Genomic DNA, 18,111 nt, shown 5'->3' with positions numbered 1-18,111 from the left:
TCTGTCTGTCTGTCTCTGTTTGTCTGTCTGTCTGATTACCTGTCTGTCTGTCTGACCGTCCTTTTGCCTGTCTCTCTGTCTGTCTGATCACCTGTCTGTCTGATCATCTGCAGGTTGATGGCGGTGGAGGAAGAGTTAAAGAAGGATCACTCTGACATGCAGGCTGTGGTTGACTCGAAGCAGAAGATTATAGAGGCACAGGTACGTCTCCATCACCTGAAATCTGTATTTGAAGCCTCAGAGTTTACGACTGTAGAAGTGACCATATTTTGCCCAGTGATGGTGGAAACAGGTGGAAGTGCTCATAAGCTACTCCAGCGTCATTATGGCGTCTTAAAAGACGTCTCGAGCTGTTCTCCATCCCGGAATGAAGCTAACAGTAGCTAGCATAGCTGAGTTTTGATGCATGTCTGTAAAACCATTTTATGTGTACGACATCATAATTAGGTGAAATATGTTAGTGAAAAACATTTAATGTTCTTCATATTTAAAGCGTATTAGCAGCACAAACAGGAACAAATGTAAAATCCCGCCTCCCTGTGACAGCTGACTAAAGATCCCAGGTGGACATAAGTGGACCTGCAGGTTTGTTCTGAGCTTACTGTCTCTCCTGCCCGTCTCACCTGTCTGACTCTCAGGAGAAGAGGATTGCGAGTCTTGACGCAGCGAACACTCGTCTGATGGCGGCTCTAACTCAGCTGAAGGAGCGTTATGCCGTGACATCACAGAGGAACGGCCTGTCTCCGAGCAACACGTCATCGCTGCAGATCACCGAGAACGGAGAGTTCCGCAACTCTGGCAACTGCTGAGCTCTAACTGGCTGTACTGCAAGGAGAGGGAGGTGCTTAGCCTTACGAGGCCCATAGAGGCGGGGCTAACCCATAGACTTTTACAGATGAACCTCTGACCTTAATCCAACTCATTTCCTGTTTTTGTTTTGCACGTTTTCTCTTTGAACTAGTTAGAGTATGACATCATATCCCGTTTACGTTTTGGTACTTCCTGTTACAAATCAGAAAAACGGTCCCGAAACCAAAATGGACATTTTATGACAAGACATGAAGCAACCCCTCCAGCCTGTACGTGGCTCCAGGCTGGAGGAACATATTTATTGTTTTAGACGCTTTGACTTTCGATTGTATTTTAAAGGAACAGTCCGACCTTTGTGTCCGAGCTGCCTCACGGAAACTTCCTCATCCCGGTTAGCCTAGCTTAGCACAAAGACTAGAAGCAGCACCACAACTCCAAGTGATTGTGTTGGCCCCTCAGGGCTTCCATAGCTTTGAATATTTTGGTCACATGGGCGAGGCGTGGGAGAGTTAGAGATGCTAGTTTGTTGTTTCAGAGAATTCTGATTTTAATGTAAACACCAGATTTTATTGTAAAGCGGTCCAAACTTTAAATTGTGATGAATAGTTTGTGAACACGTGCACACTCAGACTCTCTCAGACTGTCTCTGCTGTGCTCACTGTGGCTTCTGTCTCCGTGTTTATGTTTCCTCTTATTGTTATTTATCCACGTTGGTACTTATAGAGACGCTCCAATAAACTAATACACCGTCTACCTGCTCATCACACACAGAGACGTGCATGTCGATAAAAAGCTTTTATTCATGCAGACAGCTCAAAGGTCAATGGTAAACAGGAAGTGAGGTCACAGGGCCTGGAGATAGCGCTGGAGTGGGCTAATGGACCAGTATTCGTACTCCCAGCCCAGAAACCAGCCGGTGAAGGTTGGCGGTTCGAATCCCTGCTTCACCGTCACAATGGGGGTTCGAGGGTCACGATTGGCTGGGTCACTCTCGATGTAGCGCTCAGCTGCAGGGAAAAATTTTTTTTTTTTTTATTTCAAACGCCTCAAAAGTTACGAGTTTAGACTTTAAATTACAACTGAACCGATCCTTCGAGATATTAGACGAGTTCAGAGCAGAGGACATCGGACACACTGCCAGGTAACGCCCACTTTAGCCTCCTGTCGGTCTCACCTGATGTCACCGCCCGAGTCTTCTCCTCCTCCTGAGCTTCGTTTCCAATCCAAACGAACACCTGCAGCAGGACGCAGGACGTGAGGACACCGAAGAGATGCAGACATCTTTAACTGTATGAACAGAAGGAGACGCCCACCTGGTCCCAGGTATCCAAGATCATGACATCATCAGGAGCGAGATCATCCTGCGTCAGCTCACCTGGAACTTCATCTACCTGAAACACAGATTCACCTGTGAAGATTTGTTTAGCACCGAGCCTGGTCACCAACATTCAGCCTCTTCCACAGCGCGTCTTTGTCCCGCACTCCTCCCCTCACCCCCAGCCAGTGACAGCAGACGGCCGGCCCTCTGCTTTTCTGTTTTATTGTCTTTACTTTACAGTCTAAAGTGTATTTAGGCGACTATTGTTGTGATTTTGTGCACTGTAATTAAAACTGAATTGAAAGAGGATATAATAAAGTCTAGCCTCCAGGTGTCTCTGGATTTAGAAGTTAGTTTCAGCTTCCGGTGGAAACTGAAACTATCGAGCTGATTGTTGACCGATTAATCTTGTATAAATGAAACTGGCTTTGCTAGAACTTTGTAGTAAACGATGATGGTGACGTTGGCCTTGCTCCTGGAGAACCAATCTGGTGACGAGCTGACAGACCTTGAAATTTCCAGTCTTGTTGGAGCAGGCAAACAGCCGGGGAGGATGAGCTTCCATCTGGTTCTTCAGCCGAGCAGACCGACAGTAGTCCTGCTGCCCCCCCAGTGTATCCCAGAATCCATCTGTAACCGCGGATGGTCAGTTTATGGTTCTAGTATGTGCACATTGGTAAATATTTCACCTGTCCTCCCCACCTTGCTCCTCCCCCTCGTCCAGAAGGGTGGGGGTCACATGCAGGATCTCAGCCAGCTGCTCGGCTCCCTTCAGTTCGTCTGGGTTGCTTCTACTGCCTTTCCACATCCAGGATCCAGAGGGCAAAACCAGGAGGAAAACATCGTTGGAGTTCAGACGGGAGGAGGACGGCTCCACCTGACAAGAGCAGAGGAGTCAGGCTCCACCTGGACTAACCAATGCAGGCTCAGACGACGTGACAGTCGCAAGGCGTGAAGATCTGAACCAAAACCTTTTGGACCAAAATATTCCTGAGCTAAAACTAAAGTTCTGGACTCAAATGCTGAGCCCTCAGAGTTCTCTGGACTCAAAGTCTATCAACCAGAAGTCTGGGACGTTCTTTGAACCAAAGGAACTTTGATTTTCTGGACTAAAACTCTAAAAGGAAAAAACCCGTCTTCACTGGGCTCCAGTTCTCGCCTCACCTCCACAGTTCTGGTGTTTCCTGCTGGATTGGCTCTTATCTGGAACAGGCGAGTGTCTGCAGCTTCCGATTGGCCGTTCTCTCTAGAAGTCCCGCCCTTGTACACCACCAGTGGTTTGTCACCAAACAGACTCATGAGGTGGGCGGGCTCTTTTCCTTGAATGACCCGCACCTGCACACAGGTAAGAGTAAGAGCCTTTCCTGCTCAGAGGGTTGGGTTAACAGACTGGGCTCAGCGTTCCCAGCTGGTTTACCTGGACAGCACTTCCTTCCAGCTCATCATCCACCTCAACAGCCAAGAAGGCCGATGCCGCAACCTCGTCCTGGGTAGACTCCGCTCCCTGCCTATAGAGGGAATAAAAACATCTACATTAGAAGCAAGTTTTCCAGCACTAGATGGCACCCTGCTGTGGAGAGACATGACCGAGGATCCCAGCACGCATGCAGCGCCTCACCACATGTAGATGATCTGACCGCTTCGGTCGCTGTGCTGGTAGCGATACAGGATGATATAACTGTCTCCTCCATAGAACTGACCGTAGGACGCCGAGTCCACGGGAACCTTCTCTGAGCCTTCGACCCTCCAAATCTACGACAGAGACGGACTTGTTTGTAAAGCCTGGCGGCTCTGCGGCCACGGACGTCACAGCTTTCAAAAGGAGATTGCTTTTTAAAATCAAAAACCCAAAAGCTGGAAAACAATTAAAATATCACCTTGTGTAAGTGAAGTCACTGACTTACATGTTTGAGTTTGTATCGAGATCCTGAGAAACACATGTCCAATCCAAACAGAGGCACGTGTAACCTGCCTCTGTTACACATGAACATTCAAAATTTAACAAGCCAATCAGAGTGCTTCATGTGACCAAGGCTGACACCAGCCTGTTTTTGCTGCGTGTGACGAACTCTTATGTTTTGGCTTCGTCCTGCTCAGTGACAGGAAGGTCCTGAGTCCTTTCTGTGTAGATCACAGGTGTCAAACTCTGGCCCGCGGGCAAAATTTTGCCCGCGAAACCATACCAAATTACTATTAGAGCTGGCCTACTGGTATTACACAGCTTATCTATATATTTTAGTATTAAGCTTTGCTTGTTCCATATTCAGTTTTTCAGCAAAACGTGTTTGAGTCCATAAGATTCATTCTTATATCTGGAGGAACAAATATATTTCAATAAATATTAACATTAGCCCGCGACTTGGTTCCAGTTTTGAATTTTGGCCCACTGTGTATTTGAGTTTGACACCCCTGGTGTAGACAGTAATGAGTGCAGCCGGGTGATAATCTAGTGTGTCTGACTTACATGCAAATGTTTTATCAGCACACCTGTGAACACAGCTGCTAACTCTCCTGGCACCAATGGAGACTGTTTTCCATCAGAGGAGGGATGATGTGGCGTTCAAGCTTTCAGCTCGGTTAGTCTGCTGGAGTACGAGTACGACTGGAGGAAGAAAAATGGCCACATTTCCATTCGGTTCAGTTTTTTCCAAATAGTGCCCTCAAGGCACTTCGCTGTGAAGCTGTGTGAACGTCACAAGTGCCATATTTTCACAGAAACCTCTCAGTTACAAAACAGGAGACACTACAGGTGAACGCATCATCTGCAATCTTCGTCATCTTTGAGGTTTTATGACATTTGAAATTTGCAAATGAGGTCTCGCTATGTGAAATGTGCACTTTGGATCATATCTCTCCAGCTTGAAAGAAAACCTGCTGTGACACAATCTGAAGGTCGACCAGTGTGAGGGGAAAACCACCAAAAGAGGCACAACTGTGTGTGGACAGTTTCACATGCATTTGTTTCACCTTTCAGTGCACAGATTTGGTGGAGGATATTTAAATGAATGAAACAACCAATGATGGTAGCTGCTGGTAATGGGTGATCATCGCTTTGGCTCAATCCTGCATGTTTACAGCCTGATACGTTTGTTCTTCAGTAATATTAGTGCTAGTTCTGTCATAATGTGGCTGTCAGGGAGGCGTGACAGTTACTTTGTACTGTACTTCAAACCCTGTTGATGGGCGCTCAGTCATCCAGGTAAGGAAACAGGCTGGTTCTGCTCATCTGGACGTTTTCAGTGCGAGAAACGTTTCATCATCATCATCATCATCATCATCATCAGGTGACTCTGCAGGTTTCTACCTTACTGTCTGTGATCAGTGGTCATGACAGTCTGCACATTAACACCTGGTAGGCCCTTAAAAAATGCACCCTTTAATGATCATAAACTGACCTCACCATTGTTAGTCATTGGTGCTAGTTTCAGTCATTGTGCAGATGTCCCGTTTATAATGTTGAAACCTGCAGTCAGCTGACACTGAAGGAGGAGGAGGGGGAGGGTGAGGATTATTTTCTCCCACTGAAAACGTCCAGCTGAGCAGAACCAGCCTTTCGGGTACTTCAAACTGTGCTGGTGAGCAGGGCACGTTACAGGTTTCTGCTTGTTCAGCGTCAGTGCACAGAGAAAGAGCACCAAAAGCCTGCTCATGCATCATTGCTCAGCACACACAGAGCTCTGCGACATCACATGTTATGCTTTACGAGGTGGTCTTTGCTTCTCCCCGATATCAGCTCAATTAAATACAAACAGAACACAGCGAAGAGTCAGAAAGGCGTTATGAAGCGGTAGATGGTCGCCGATTTTCTGAGAGTCCTTTCTTCTGCAGCAGCGACGTGTGCCTGCACACACAGGTGACAAAGGTGGGCGGGTGGATCGGTCAGCTGCAGGTGAGCCAGCCTTACAGTGAGGTCAGTCACACGCTGGAGCTTTACTGCCCCGGGTTTCGTCAGTCAGGAGCCTCTCAGCTTGTCGTTGTTGAGCTGAAACCTGCAGATGTTACTCAGGGCTGAAAACCTGCCCTGAGTAACATCATGCTTGTCAGGTGACAGTGTACCTGAGCTGCCGACATTCAGGTGTTCTCACCTGTTTTTCTCCGTCCCCGCAGTCGACCATGCCATACTGCGCCGCCATGCCTTCTGATTGGTGGAGCGTAGATGCATCAAACGGCACCTGTCCAATCACAGGAGTCAGCTTTGGTCTGGCTCGGCACAGTTTAGTCCTGGAAGCTGATTGGCTTACCTTTTCCATCTTTGCAATCTTATTGGACACGTAGGTGGTTCCCATGCCGACCGTGTCACTGGGGCCCCTCCAGTCCTTAAAGAACTGTTTGAAGAGCGGCCCCTCCCCGTGCTCAGGAAGGACCTGGACCTGGGGGGCGGGAACACAGGTAGGACAGGAAAATCGGATCACCTGTTTCCTGATGCAGCTCATCTCAGGTGAGACTGTAAGTGTGTGTGTGTCTCTACCCGTGTGAAACTGGGGTAGTTCATCTTTGAGATGAACGACTCTGCGGTGTTCAGGACAGCGTGACGCTCCTCCGAGTTTGCATCTTTACCTGCATACACGCACGCACGCCGTTAATTTGGACCAGCAGGTGTTACATTCTGTTCAGGCTCATCCAGACAGGCGACCTCTGGACGTTCAGTTTATTCACAGGTGGAAAAACGAGTGCTCCCTCTCCATGACCAGTTCCCGGCCTGTCAGATGGGTCTTGCTGGTTTCACACCTGTTGTGCTCACCTTTCCAGATGAAGATGTGTCCGTTGGCTCCGTTGTCAAGAATGAAACACTCGCTGGACACCAAAGTATTCTGGGAGAACGGGCTCTCCTCGGCCACCACAGTGACCTCCAGGTCTCCGCCTGCATTCGACACCTGAGACGAGTCACGTGTAAATCTTCAGACATCATGGGCAGCCACGGAGAGCTGATTGGATGACGATCCAGGTGAGAAACACCAGAGTTTGTTACCTTGTAGAGACGAGCCGCTTTCCTGTTGGAGGCATCTGTCTCGGTGTCGTCAGCCTGAGACTCGGAAAGCTCCGGCTTCTCCCCGAGAACCTGAACACAACAGAGAGCAGTGAAAGGTCAGCTGAACGTCCCATCATGCACTGCAGCTTAAACAGCAGAACAGTTTCTGTATCAGGCTGTAAATGTGCCTATTGTGCCTCACTGCCGCTTCTGCTGGACGCCAGAGGAACTGAGCTGTGGTGCGTTTCTGTACTGCTAAGGAGTCTGTGATGAAATCATTACACACGATTTGCATACCTCTACCATCTTCTCTGGCTCCGCCCCTTCATCGCAGACCTGGAGCTCAGCCCGCCCGCACCTCTCATTGTCACGGATACCCTTAGACACCTGTCGAATATTTAATTAATCAGGTATTCTGCTTTGTGACATCATAAAATGATGACGTAATTAGGTGATGTCAGTACTCACCATGGTTGCCTTCAGCTTCTCAAAGTGGTTGCTGTGGGAACCAGACCACTGAATAATTTCCTGTAGAGAAAAACAGGTTTACAGCTGTTCCACCCTCTCTCACCTGTCCCGCCCCTGCCTCACCTGTCCCAGGTCCAGAATGAAGCTATCTGACTGGTTGAAGCTGTCCCAACTGACAGGAACCTCCGTCGCCCTGACAGCGCGCCGACCTCTGACATGCAGCAGTCGCTTAACATCACCAACATCACTGGTCACCACGTGCTTGAACCCTGAGGCCACGCCCCCTTTCTGTATCCAGACAGGCAGGAAGTGATGTCATTTAGAATGACCTCATTAATGAGCACAGAATCAGCGTAAGTACACATAGTAATTAGGGGTGCAACGATACACAAAATTCACGGTTCGATACAAAAAAATGTTCATGCCTTTTTAATTTGTCATTTATTAAAATTATAAATATATATTTTAACTCAAAAGTACAGTTTTTAAATTTAATGTTGCTGAAACAACAAAGTAATAAAATAAATAAATCTATCTGATGAGAAATCACTCATCTTTGGAAAAGAGAGTTTATTACAGAGAAATGGCTCTTTCAAAATAAAAGCTCTACTATACGCTTCTTCTGGGCTATATTCTCAGCAGCATATTAAACATATCAGGTCCCCATAAGGAGAATCCTGTGCTAACGGCTGTCTAAATGACTCGGGTAAAGTTTGTAGCATGCTGCTTGTTGTTTTTGTCTGCTTCCACTTGTCTTTGCACTAGGATGATGTCGGAGTAAATGTGCAGTCATATTCGTTGTGTTCCCACTAGTGCTGTCAGCGTTAATCTGAAATGACGTTAACGCCACAACACGGCAAATCTCCGTTAACGAGCTACCGCGGATCGCCCCGTGCATGGGGCTGGACGGCCAACACGTTAACGAGCTAACTGCGCTAACACACTAGTTCCCACCCATGTAATTGAGCATTGCGTGGCACATCCAACATACTGTTTTACTTTAGTCCATGACGCGCTTACCTTCAGGGTCATACGTCACATGAAAACCAAAATAATTCCAAACGCCAGATCTGAATGAGGGTGGGGGAGGTTCAATTTGCCATGTTGCAAGGAGAGCTTAACTTCTGTCTCGCTAGCTTGCCCTGCGCTCAGTGAATCTGCGTTCGACTACTCCGCCTAGGCTGCACTGTCGAGCGCAGATCCACTGAGCGCTCAACACAGACAGCATCGTCAGAAGAAAAGTTGATCAAATAAATTAAAAATTTTGTATTGTTCGATACATATGCGTACCGAACTGAAAGCACTGTATTGAACGGTTCAATATCGATGCGAATATCGTTGCACCCCTAGTAGTAATAGTAGTACTTGTGGCGCCAGTGTCCGGCAGCCTCGCCTCTGTCAGTGCGCCCCAGGGTGGCTGTGGCTACAATGTAGCTGCCATCACCAGTGTGTGAATGTGTGCGTGAATGGGTGGATGACTGGATATGTAAAGCACTTTGGGGTCCTTAGGGACTAGTAAAGCGCTATATAAATACAGGCCATTTACCATTTACTTGTGTTGTAGTTACCATGTATGTGAGACCAGATTTGAAGTACCCGGTGAAGGTACTAGACTCGTAGCCCTGTACTTCGCGGTACTGGACCGGCGCCCCCTGCAGGAAGTCGTCCATCTGAACAGTGAGAATAGCCGCTGCTCCGCTCTCATCCTGAGAACACGCTGAACCTGTGAGACAGTCGGCCAATCAGAGAGCAGAACAGCTGGTCAGCTGCAACCACCACCAACACCACCAAGCACTGCACTATCACGAGTCACAGTGCTACACCACTTCCCGTTTGCATTTATTTCGACTGGCACTACGACATGTTCTCCAGCAGTATTAGTGGCAGTAGTATCAGTACGTGAAATACTGCAGTACCCTGCCAGTAGTGCAGGTCGTACTGCAAGGCACCGCTGCGGTTGCTCGTGCTCTTCAGGATCAGGTACGCATCGCCGATGTAGAACCGGCCATACAGGCTCTCAGGAACAGGAACCAGCTCCATGTTCTCCACCCGCCACACCTGAAGCCCCGCTTCCTTCCCTGCACGCTCAAACTCTGAATGGGATACCATGATGTCACCTACAAGGGGCGGAGCCACAGAAAAGAAAACAGTCCAACCTGAAAATGTTTCACTGAAAGGGGCGTGGCAGAAGCATTAACCAGTGGAGTGTATGTAATCCCCACCCACAATATCAGATTTACTTACTCTGGCTAAGCCCCTAAGTCATGAAAACATTAAAATCAGTCACAGGACAACAAACAGGTGTGTGCTGTAGCCCAATCAAAATCGAAAACACACGTAAAGCTCAGAGCTGTTGGATGAGGAATTTCACAGCAGCTCCCATAGCACAGGTGTGTGTGTGTGTGTGTCGTATTAACAGCGTTGTGTTCCTCTTGCAGTAGCTGGTTCATTGTGTGCACTTCCTTTTTCACAGGGTGAGGTTGACACACACACAAACACACACCTGTGCCAATTCTGACACACCTGCAAACATGAGCTAACACACCTGACAGCTCACAGGTCATCCAACCCTGAGGCTGTATGAAAACATCTATCAAGTTTCAACCTGTTCAGGTTGCATCAACACACACAGTTGGTTTTGACATGCATGTTTTAGCATGGGGTGTGTGTGTGTGTGTGTGTGTGTGTGTCTCACCTCTGTGGCATTCACAGAAACAGTAAGTGAAGGTTTTCTATATTTAAACATTTGAAATCAAGAAGTTTAAAAGCAGGAAGAGGAAAACCCGACAGACAGCGAATGCCTCCTCACTGATCACAGGTAACACAGAGGAAACACACCTGAGCAGTTACTGAGAAGCAAGACTGACTGTGGAAAGGAAAGATGAGGATGACGAGGAGGATGAAGAGCTTCTGCGGAAAAACAAACATCACCTTGATGACAGGCTCGAAATGATGTCACAGAAACTCACCTGAAACAGAGGAACTCACCTGGACGTTCTCACTGAGCTCCACTTGAGTCTCTGACAGAAGAGGGCGGGGCTGCAGCGCCTTTTACCTAGGAAGCCCCTCCCTCACCTCACCTGTGACGATGCAAATGCTCAGACCAGCTGAGCGTCCCTCTGATGCTGTCCGTGCGGCTCCAGGTGCAATTAGTTTGTTTTAGTCTTCTGCATATTTCTACATGTTTTCATACAGAAATGAACAGAATGCATTAGAAGCGCGTCTCTGGTTGATCCACACGTGACCTGTGACGAAATCGGAATTCAAACTACTCAAAAACTTTATTTATAACTAAACATATTTTATTTACGATGCTGCGGTTCACACAATAATCAGTGATTCCTTAAAATTTCGTATTTAACTGAAAGTTCACGTCAGACTGTCTGACTGATAGAGGCAGGTCATCATGCTTTCTAACACTGACTTTAATGCTGAACTTTTTAGAATTAATTTGATTACTAAAACTAATTAAAGCCGAAAACTCTCGAATTGATTGTTTTTAACTATTATTGAAGCGCTTATTCTGAAATCTCAGCATACGTTACGTTGACGGCCTTGTCTTATTGTGAAAGTTCCGATCGGATGTGTTTACGTGGAGGTTTCCGTTTGACACGAGCGCTCAGCTGTTAGCACAGCTGGTCGACATGTCGCAGAAAACCGGGAATAAACAGGGATAATCGGGTTGACGGTCGGCTGGGGTCGCTCGGTTTAGGCGGGAAAATGGAGACGTTCGGCAGGTTCACGAGCATGCTGCTGCACGCGCTGGAGACGGTGAGTTAGCAGTTAGTTAGCTGCTGTTAGCTCCGTGAAAAGTTGGACAAAGTTAGTCACTCGGGTGAGCTGTTTGTCACTGCTGACCCTGACCAATCTGCTGTCACCGAAACGTAAACACAGAAGCTAACAGGTGCTAACGCTAGCTTCAGAGTACTCCAGGTGTTTACCTGCTGGAGATAGGTTTGTGTCAGGGCTCAGGAACTCGCACAGGTAGAGACAGGACAGACGGGTATGTGTGCCAGCTGTTACTGTACTTCACTGTCACCTAATGAGTATACCAGTAAAGCTTTTTGAAATTAATTAAAACCAGCTTTATAAATAAACCTAGTGAACTGATCGAGACAGGTGACCTGGTCAGGACATGAAGTTCTACAGCTGCTGGAACCAAAACAGAAGCTGCTGTGCTCAGAGCTGTGATGTCAGCCGCCGTGGGAGGGGCTGACAGGAGCTCACTTGTAATTGGCTGAATCGGCTAACAAGTTCTGATCGGAACCAAGCCGTTTGAAGGCAAAGCAACCAGTGAGTACAGAGAACATGAAGGCACCGATCAGCTTTATGGATCTGTACTCAGCTGGTTTAGGTCAGGGCTGATGAAGCACTCTGATTGGTTCCCTGTCTTGATGCATGCTTAATGATCCAGGTAAAGAAATGCCCCTCAAAATTTGTCTTCATCTGGACGTAGCGTTTCAGTGGGAGAAACGTTTTGTCCGGGTGACTTCTTCAGTCTCAGCTGACATGTGTTTGCTCTTGGAACTGTGTCTTCATTCCACATGTTTCACATACAAGGTGCTCCAGGTAGAAACATGGGTGTGCCATGGGTTCCCCAGTTTCACCCAGTGTGTCCAACTTGTACATGGAAGAAGTGGAACACAGGGCTTTGCTGTCCTACCCTGGAACACCACCAAGGTCTTGGTTAGCCTTCCTGGACTGTGAGATCTCCATCCATAATGGGGGACAACACCACATCTCTGTGGCTTTTTTTGGACTTCCTGTCTGTTAAGTATTCTTAAACTCATTTTGACTCCGCCTCACATCTCACCTGTCTGTCAGAGGGAGCCCACGGTGGAGCTGTTTGACTCGTTTGTCGATCACTGGAAATCAATCACCAATTATTATATCGATACGACAGGTGAGGCTCTTTAACCTGCAGCTAGTTGTTACCACAGCCATACAACCAGCCAATTGAATTCCTCTGCTGTGTGTGTGTGTAGATGACAGTCGTCCTGTCAGACAGACGGACATCCCCTGGCATCTCAGACAGATGTTGGACATCCTGGTGTACGAGGAGAAGCAGCAGGTGCGTCAGTGTGACTCAGAGCTGTATTGATCAGCATATCCATCAGAGTATTGAATGTCCTGTCTGTATTGATCAGGCCGTGGAGGACACAGGAGCCTGTATGGAGTACCTGCTGCAGCACAAGCTGTTGGAGACTCTGTGCACACTGGGGAAGGCTCAGGTAACGGTGCTGCACACTCACTGATACAGTGAAAGCTGCAGGCTAGGATGATGATGATGATCCTGCTCTTCAGTCATAAATGTTCAGGTTGATGAGTTCACTTCCTGTCTGAAAGGCTAACGTGCCCATCTTAGAGGACCAGCTCGCTGTTTACTTCCTGTTTTAGTACCTGGCACTGAGACTGAGCTGCGTGGTCAGGTTTTATGGCTTGTAGCGTTAGGAGCTCACAGCTCTGATTGGTGGATCTTTCCTGTGTAACCCACAGACTGTATATGAACGATGGAAGCAGACATTGTGACATCAGCTGGTGAAGTCCTGATTTGGAGCTCAGAGATCAGGTTTTACAGCAAGAATAGTCTGCTTTACAAAGACTGCAGCTTTAGTCCGAAGCAGCCATTGTTTGTTTACAGTCTGTAGGAACACCTGTCTCCAGGTGAGGGTCTCTGTGCTGAATCCAGTTTTAGCTTCAGAGCAGAAACGCGGTGAACTGTGAGCTAACACTGTAACTCTTCTGTCCTCTCTCAGTATCCTCCAGGGATGTCCCAGCAGGTGCTCCTCTTCTTCTCCAAGCTCCTGTCTCAGGTGCAGAAGCCTCTGCTGCAGCTGGTGAACGTCTACAGACCTGTGCAGGTAAACCAGGTGGAACATCTACAGCACACTGCAGAGGCTCATCTGTGCCTGTCAGTCCTGTGTGTGTCTGCAGGTGTTGTCAGTCCTCACACGGCTTACAGTGACACGCACACAGCAGGAAGTTTAGGTTACAGACAGTGTAGTGAGGTCGTCAGAGCGTAGGCAGGTGAGACACTCCACCTGAGCACAGCACAGAGGAAACAAGGCAGCGTTTTATCTCTCAGCCACCTGGGGGACAGCCCGCAGGGGACAGACCTGAAGCCTGGACACCTGAGGACACCTAAGGACACTGATGCTGCTAAGCTCAAGCTGCTTATTTTTATTTAAATCTTCCCAATAAAGCTAACCGTTCTTCACTTTCTCTCTACCACTGCCTGTGCTGATGATGTCACTATGTGCTCCGCCCCATAGAAGCTGATTTGCCTCTGTGCGCTTCCTGGTTCCCAGACTGAAAAGGAGGAAGCTCAGTTCCTATTGGTCGTCTGCTCCAGAGTGAAGCAGGATCCCCACACGCTCAGATACGTCTTACAGGTAACCTCAGAAGGTCTTAGGTCCACTTCCTGTCACGTGATGTGAGCTCATTATCACATGACTGTTATCTTTGTTTTCAGCTTCCAGACCAACCAGTAAGCAGTACACTGAGCTCTGACCAATCAGAGAGCAGCATGCAGGCATCCAGTCGGGGGACAGATCCTCCGCTGCCCTGCGGCCCCATCCAATCAGAGAGCTGTCTGCTGAGGGCCCTGCTGGGTCTCACTAAGAGCCAGGTCAGTAACCCGAACATCTCGCGGTGCATTCAGGTGCCGTCTGAATAACTGGAAAATGAAAGAGGACAGAAAGTTTTGACGAGCAGAGATGTCAGCACGCAACACTGTGAGCTCTGACCAATCGCAGTCGGCGGCAGTGACCCTGTGTGTTGCACTAACGACGGACCGCTTCATCACTGTCCCTTCACAGAGCACCTCAGTGTGTCTGAAGGCCCACGAGAGCCTCCTGCTGCTCTGCGGGCTGCAGGCTGGGTTCTCAGGGGAGCTGCTGAGCACTCACACCCAGCTGGGAGAGCTGCTGGCTGTGAGGCTGCAGGACCTCTACTCCCTGCTGCCTATGGAGGACGCTGCAGAGCTGCAGAGCTGGCCTCACACGCCCTGGAGGTAAGAACACACACGCGCACACACACACACAGTAGTGCACGATGCAGTACTGCAGACTGGTGTACTGCAGCATTTCCTCTTCCCCTCAGCTCTCAGTTCTCTCACCTCAGCACTGACCCCAGCTCACAGTCTGTGGGTCACATGATCAATTTCTTCTGCTGGCTGGACTTCCTGGATCACCTGATGAGACAGGCACCACAGGTAATACTACCATGACAGGTACACAGCTGCTAGTAATGCTAATAATGCTCAGGGATGCCAGTGCTTTGTGGGTAGCTGCTGCCATGCTGTCCACGCAAAATGTAAACAGAGAAACCAACAGGTGATACGGAAGAAGACTCGTCTAAATGAGCTCCTGCAAAGGTGCGCACATCCAACAGGTTCAAGCTCACACTCGGGTGTGTGCGACTGTGACGAGCTCTTCAGTTTTTCCTGCGTGCCGCTAAACAGAGCGATGAATTTCTCCTGCAGCATCCAGGGTGCGAACGACTCGCCGTGCTGCTCACACTCATGACCTGAGCAATCTTTGGACCGTCTCAGGTCCTCCAGGTGTGACGCTCTCCTGGCAGGGACCGTGACCGTGGGCTCGCTGTGGGCCGACCGTGGCCTCGCTGTGGACTCGCTGTGAGCTGACTGTGGAAGAGGCCGGTCTTTGGGTTGTAGCCTCACATTACACAGCTCACTGTCTGTGGGAAGAAAGCTTTAGTGTCATGTGACCAAAGGATGCTTCCAGTCTGCAGGCTCTTTCTCCGTGTTGTCCTCGCCGTGTGTCAAAGGCTGTAAACAGCTAAATGTTCGCGAGCTCACCTGCACCGTCAGCACGTCCTTTGAGACGTCCTCTGTCCAGCTGATAGTCCGCTCACACCGCGCTGCTACAGCAGCCCGCTGTTTTTTTTAATGAACATTCTAACAAATGTAATTATGCCAGATTGCAGCCTTGGGCTTATTTCCATCTGCAGACCCTCTGGCAGGCTGCTGTTACACACACATTAGGAAAAACATACAGAGACACTTTTTAGTGGTCATGTGACAAGGACAAAAAAAGTGATCACATCATATTAGAACAAACAATGACAACAAGAATGCACAACAGAGGACAGTATAGAGAACGGAAACACATCAGTTATATTGCACAGTGTTGCACATGCCCTGACTGTGCTGATATTGCACTCACACATTACACTAATAGTTGTTTCCCTTTTTGTAATACACTTAACTCTTTTTCACGTCCAATATGAAGCATGATTACTAACCATGATCACATGTTATTGTGTCCCTCAGCCGCCCTTTAAGTGACTCTTACAGAGAGGGAAACTTTCCCTCGCTAGCAAAGGAAGACTATTCCAGAAGCTCACTCCCTGATATGACAGAGCATCTGTGAAAAGGTCTAAATGCAGATTCACAATCCCCTCTCACAGTGGCTCGGGTCAGTCGAGGCAACACTGCTAGACTTTTGTTTAATAAAATCACTCATTGGTGGAGGCGCCAGACCATGTATAACTTTGTAAATTACCAATATGATTCAATATATCTATCTCTCTCTCTATATAAATTCAATATGAGCCAGTGTCATAGAGTGCAGCAATGTAGTCGCTGCTGTGTCTGTTAATGATGTGCGGATATGTCTAAAGTTCTGTATGTTAACATTTACAGTTTTCACTACGTTGTTTGTGTTCTTTAAAAGGATCATTTTGAGTCTAGCAGCACTCCCAAATACTTAAATTCCTCAACAATAATTAGTTCTTGTGCACCCAAGCGAACTTTCACTGCAGCCATGGTTGTTATAGTTTTACTAAAGATCACTGATACGGTCTTTTTAACATTAAGACACAGACATGAGTCATTCCGCCATTTTTGTAAATCATGTAATGCCAATGAAAGCTGATGGGCTGCATCATCAGCAGTTTGGCTTGTGTAACAATTACCGTATCATCAGCATAAGGGATTAATAAAGTTCTATCTTATCTTATAAATAATTGTGTCTACATTTTTGCACACACTGAGCAAGTCATTTACATAGGGTGAACATAACCAGGGGCCTAGACTTGAACTGAGGGATGCCTCGTGTACAGTGAAGATGGGGTGACTTACTATTCTTTATTTGCACATATTGGGCAATGTCCTCGATTTAACTTTCACAGTAAACACAGCTTCTACCTGCGTCTGCTCCATCGCCAGCTCGTGTTAACCACGGTCCCATGATGCGTCGAGCTGATGATGTCATGATCCTCAGCGCTGTAGTACAGCTGATGGTTCCCAAAGGCTGCTTCTGTTCATCTGGACGTAGAAAAGGTTTCATCATCAGCTGACTGCAGGTCTCCAACCTCGTAAGCAGGACATCTGCACAATAGCTGACACGAGCAGCACTGGTGAACAGCGGGCTGTGAGCTCAGTTTATGATCATTAGCATAAACAGTTGTGTGTGTGTGTGTGTGTGTGTGTGTGTGTGTGTGTGTGTGTGTGTGTGTGTGTGTGTGTGTGTGTGTGATCATCAATCAGTGGTTGTTGCTACGTTGTTGCCAGATGAACAGAACCAACTCGTTTCCGTGCCTGGGTGATTGCATCAAGATACATTTGATAGTGCTAATGCTAACACTGCTGCTAGGCTATCGCTAATGCTAACAAAACCATCTAATCTCCACTCACACCTCACTGTGTGTGTGTGTGTGTGTGTGTGTGTGTCTGCAGGTGTTGTCAGTGAAGTTGGCTGTGTGTGTTCATCAGCTCTGGTTGGTGGAGCTTCTTCAGCCTCAGCTGTTGGACACGTGAGTCCTTCATCATCCATCGTCATCCTCCTCACAGGAAGTGGGGGTCCTATCAGATCTTAGGTGTGTGTTTGTGTGTGTTTAGGTGTGAGCAGGTGGTGCTGGGCTCCACCTCCGTCCTCTGTGCCACTGTCAGGCTCGTCCAGTCCTCATCTCTGCTGGATCAGCTCGTCCACTTCCTGCTGCGGAGCGACGCCGCTCAGCCGCTGCTGCGCCGCTGCGACCACATCTCTGACCAGGTGAGAGCACGCCCACTCGAGCTGACACCTGCAGCTAGCTAGAGTGCAGAGACGGGAAGCATAGAAACGACTGTGTGTCCTCAGATCAGCATGGTGTCGCTCTGTCTGGTGGAGGAGCTGCTCCAGAAGCCTCACAGGGACGTGTTGGACGTGCTGGTGCTGAGTTTCCTGCACACTCAGAATTACCTGAGTCCACCTGCCTCGGCACAGGAGGAGCGGCAGACGGAGAGTGGCGAGGACAGCGAGTAGGTGCTTCATGTGTGGCAGGTTGGCCTGTGTCTTAGCTGTCCGCGGCTGATGATGCGTTTCCTGTGTGTCAGAGACCCAGAGGACGACCCCTTCTTTTCCGACAGCCTGACCTTCTCAGACAGTCCCCACCCCCCTCCGCCTCCTCCACCCGGACCCCAGACAGCTGATGATGTCATCAACAGGTAACGCACCTGAAGCTGCGCCGCACAGAGAGTAACGAGTTAACCCGAGGAACAAAACGTGTGTGTGTGTGTGTGTGTGTGTGTGTGTGTGTGTGTGTG

At 48.4% G+C, this 18,111-nt stretch overlaps 3 protein-coding genes across 15 annotated transcripts in view; 2 read left to right on the top strand and 1 right to left on the bottom strand.

Annotated features, from left to right (window-relative positions):
* The window catches only part of dab2ipa (DAB2 interacting protein a), a 41,392-nt gene extending 39,831 nt beyond the window's left edge, over positions 1–1,561 (top strand). Inside the window, exons 22-23 of the mRNA XM_005947763.3 lie at positions 114–201; positions 639–1,561. Coding sequence (XP_005947825.1) covers positions 114–201; positions 639–809 — 259 coding nt within the window. The 3' untranslated portion in view covers positions 810–1,561. The remainder of the gene's footprint in view (positions 1–113; positions 202–638) is intronic.
* A 31-nt stretch (positions 1,562–1,592) lies between these two features.
* LOC102291935 (gelsolin) lies at positions 1,593–10,670 on the bottom strand. Of its 9 annotated transcripts, XM_014329359.2 has the most exons (20): positions 10,554–10,670; positions 10,404–10,475; positions 9,482–9,682; positions 9,134–9,288; positions 7,689–7,853; positions 7,566–7,625; positions 7,395–7,484; positions 7,098–7,187; positions 6,870–7,002; positions 6,597–6,685; positions 6,370–6,498; positions 6,214–6,300; positions 3,747–3,880; positions 3,546–3,636; positions 3,293–3,463; positions 2,831–3,005; positions 2,637–2,758; positions 2,124–2,201; positions 1,985–2,045; positions 1,593–1,817 (listed from the first exon to the last, which is right to left on the bottom strand). In XM_014329359.2, exons 3-20 carry the CDS (start codon positions 9,672–9,674, stop codon positions 1,654–1,656), a joined length of 2,187 nt encoding a protein of 728 aa, XP_014184845.1. In that variant the 5' UTR covers positions 9,675–9,682; positions 10,404–10,475; positions 10,554–10,670; the 3' UTR covers positions 1,593–1,653. The 9 variants fall into 9 exon arrangements, 8 of the variants coding, with proteins under 8 accessions (XP_014184845.1, XP_042070199.1, XP_014184848.1 ...); XM_042214265.1 differs by having other exon boundaries at positions 9,482–10,475; XM_014329362.2 differs by lacking the exon at positions 10,404–10,475 and having other exon boundaries at positions 10,554–10,636.
* Positions 10,671–10,689: 19 nt separating this feature from the next.
* The window catches only part of fhip2b (FHF complex subunit HOOK interacting protein 2B), a 9,889-nt gene continuing 2,467 nt past the window's right edge, over positions 10,690–18,111 (top strand). Inside the window, exons 1-13 of one of the 5 annotated variants that reach the window (XM_005947765.3) lie at positions 10,690–10,708; positions 12,390–12,468; positions 12,551–12,636; positions 12,713–12,796; positions 13,322–13,426; positions 13,838–13,957; positions 14,038–14,193; positions 14,384–14,577; positions 14,667–14,778; positions 17,266–17,342; positions 17,428–17,581; positions 17,666–17,826; positions 17,902–18,012. In XM_005947765.3, coding sequence (XP_005947827.2) covers positions 12,601–12,636; positions 12,713–12,796; positions 13,322–13,426; positions 13,838–13,957; positions 14,038–14,193; positions 14,384–14,577; positions 14,667–14,778; positions 17,266–17,342; positions 17,428–17,581; positions 17,666–17,826; positions 17,902–18,012 — 1,310 coding nt within the window. In that variant the 5' untranslated portion in view covers positions 10,690–10,708; positions 12,390–12,468; positions 12,551–12,600. Of the gene's footprint in view, positions 10,709–11,204; positions 11,337–11,453; positions 11,569–12,389; positions 12,469–12,550; positions 12,637–12,712; positions 12,797–13,113; positions 13,230–13,321; positions 13,427–13,837; positions 13,958–14,037; positions 14,194–14,383; positions 14,578–14,666; positions 14,779–17,265; positions 17,343–17,427; positions 17,582–17,665; positions 17,827–17,901; positions 18,013–18,111 lie in introns of those variants that run through there. The other 4 variants (XM_005947764.3, XM_005947766.3, XM_014329369.2 and 1 more) reach the window with 4 other exon arrangements.

The sequence above is a fragment of the Haplochromis burtoni genome, unplaced genomic scaffold (assembly GCF_018398535.1).
Source record: "Haplochromis burtoni strain Fernald_Lab_line unplaced genomic scaffold, NCSU_Asbu1 Contig_541, whole genome shotgun sequence".
NCBI lineage: Eukaryota > Metazoa > Chordata > Actinopteri > Cichliformes > Cichlidae > Haplochromis > Haplochromis burtoni.
The sequence above is the reverse complement of the archived record's forward strand: the minus strand, read 5'-3'. Positions and strand labels throughout refer to the sequence as shown.

Coding starts and splice junctions, on each gene's coding strand:
- LOC102291935 (XM_042214265.1), bottom strand. CDS start 9,674: ATGGTATCCCATTCAGAGTTTGAGCGTGCAGGGAAGGAAGCGGGGCTT. Junction 7,854..9,133: donor AATCTGGTCTCACATACATG/GTAACTACAACA, acceptor GTCTGGATACAG/AAAGGGGGCGTGGCCTCAGG. Junction 7,485..7,565: donor AGAAGCTGAAGGCAACCATG/GTGAGTACTGAC, acceptor AATATTCGACAG/GTGTCTAAGGGTATCCGTGA.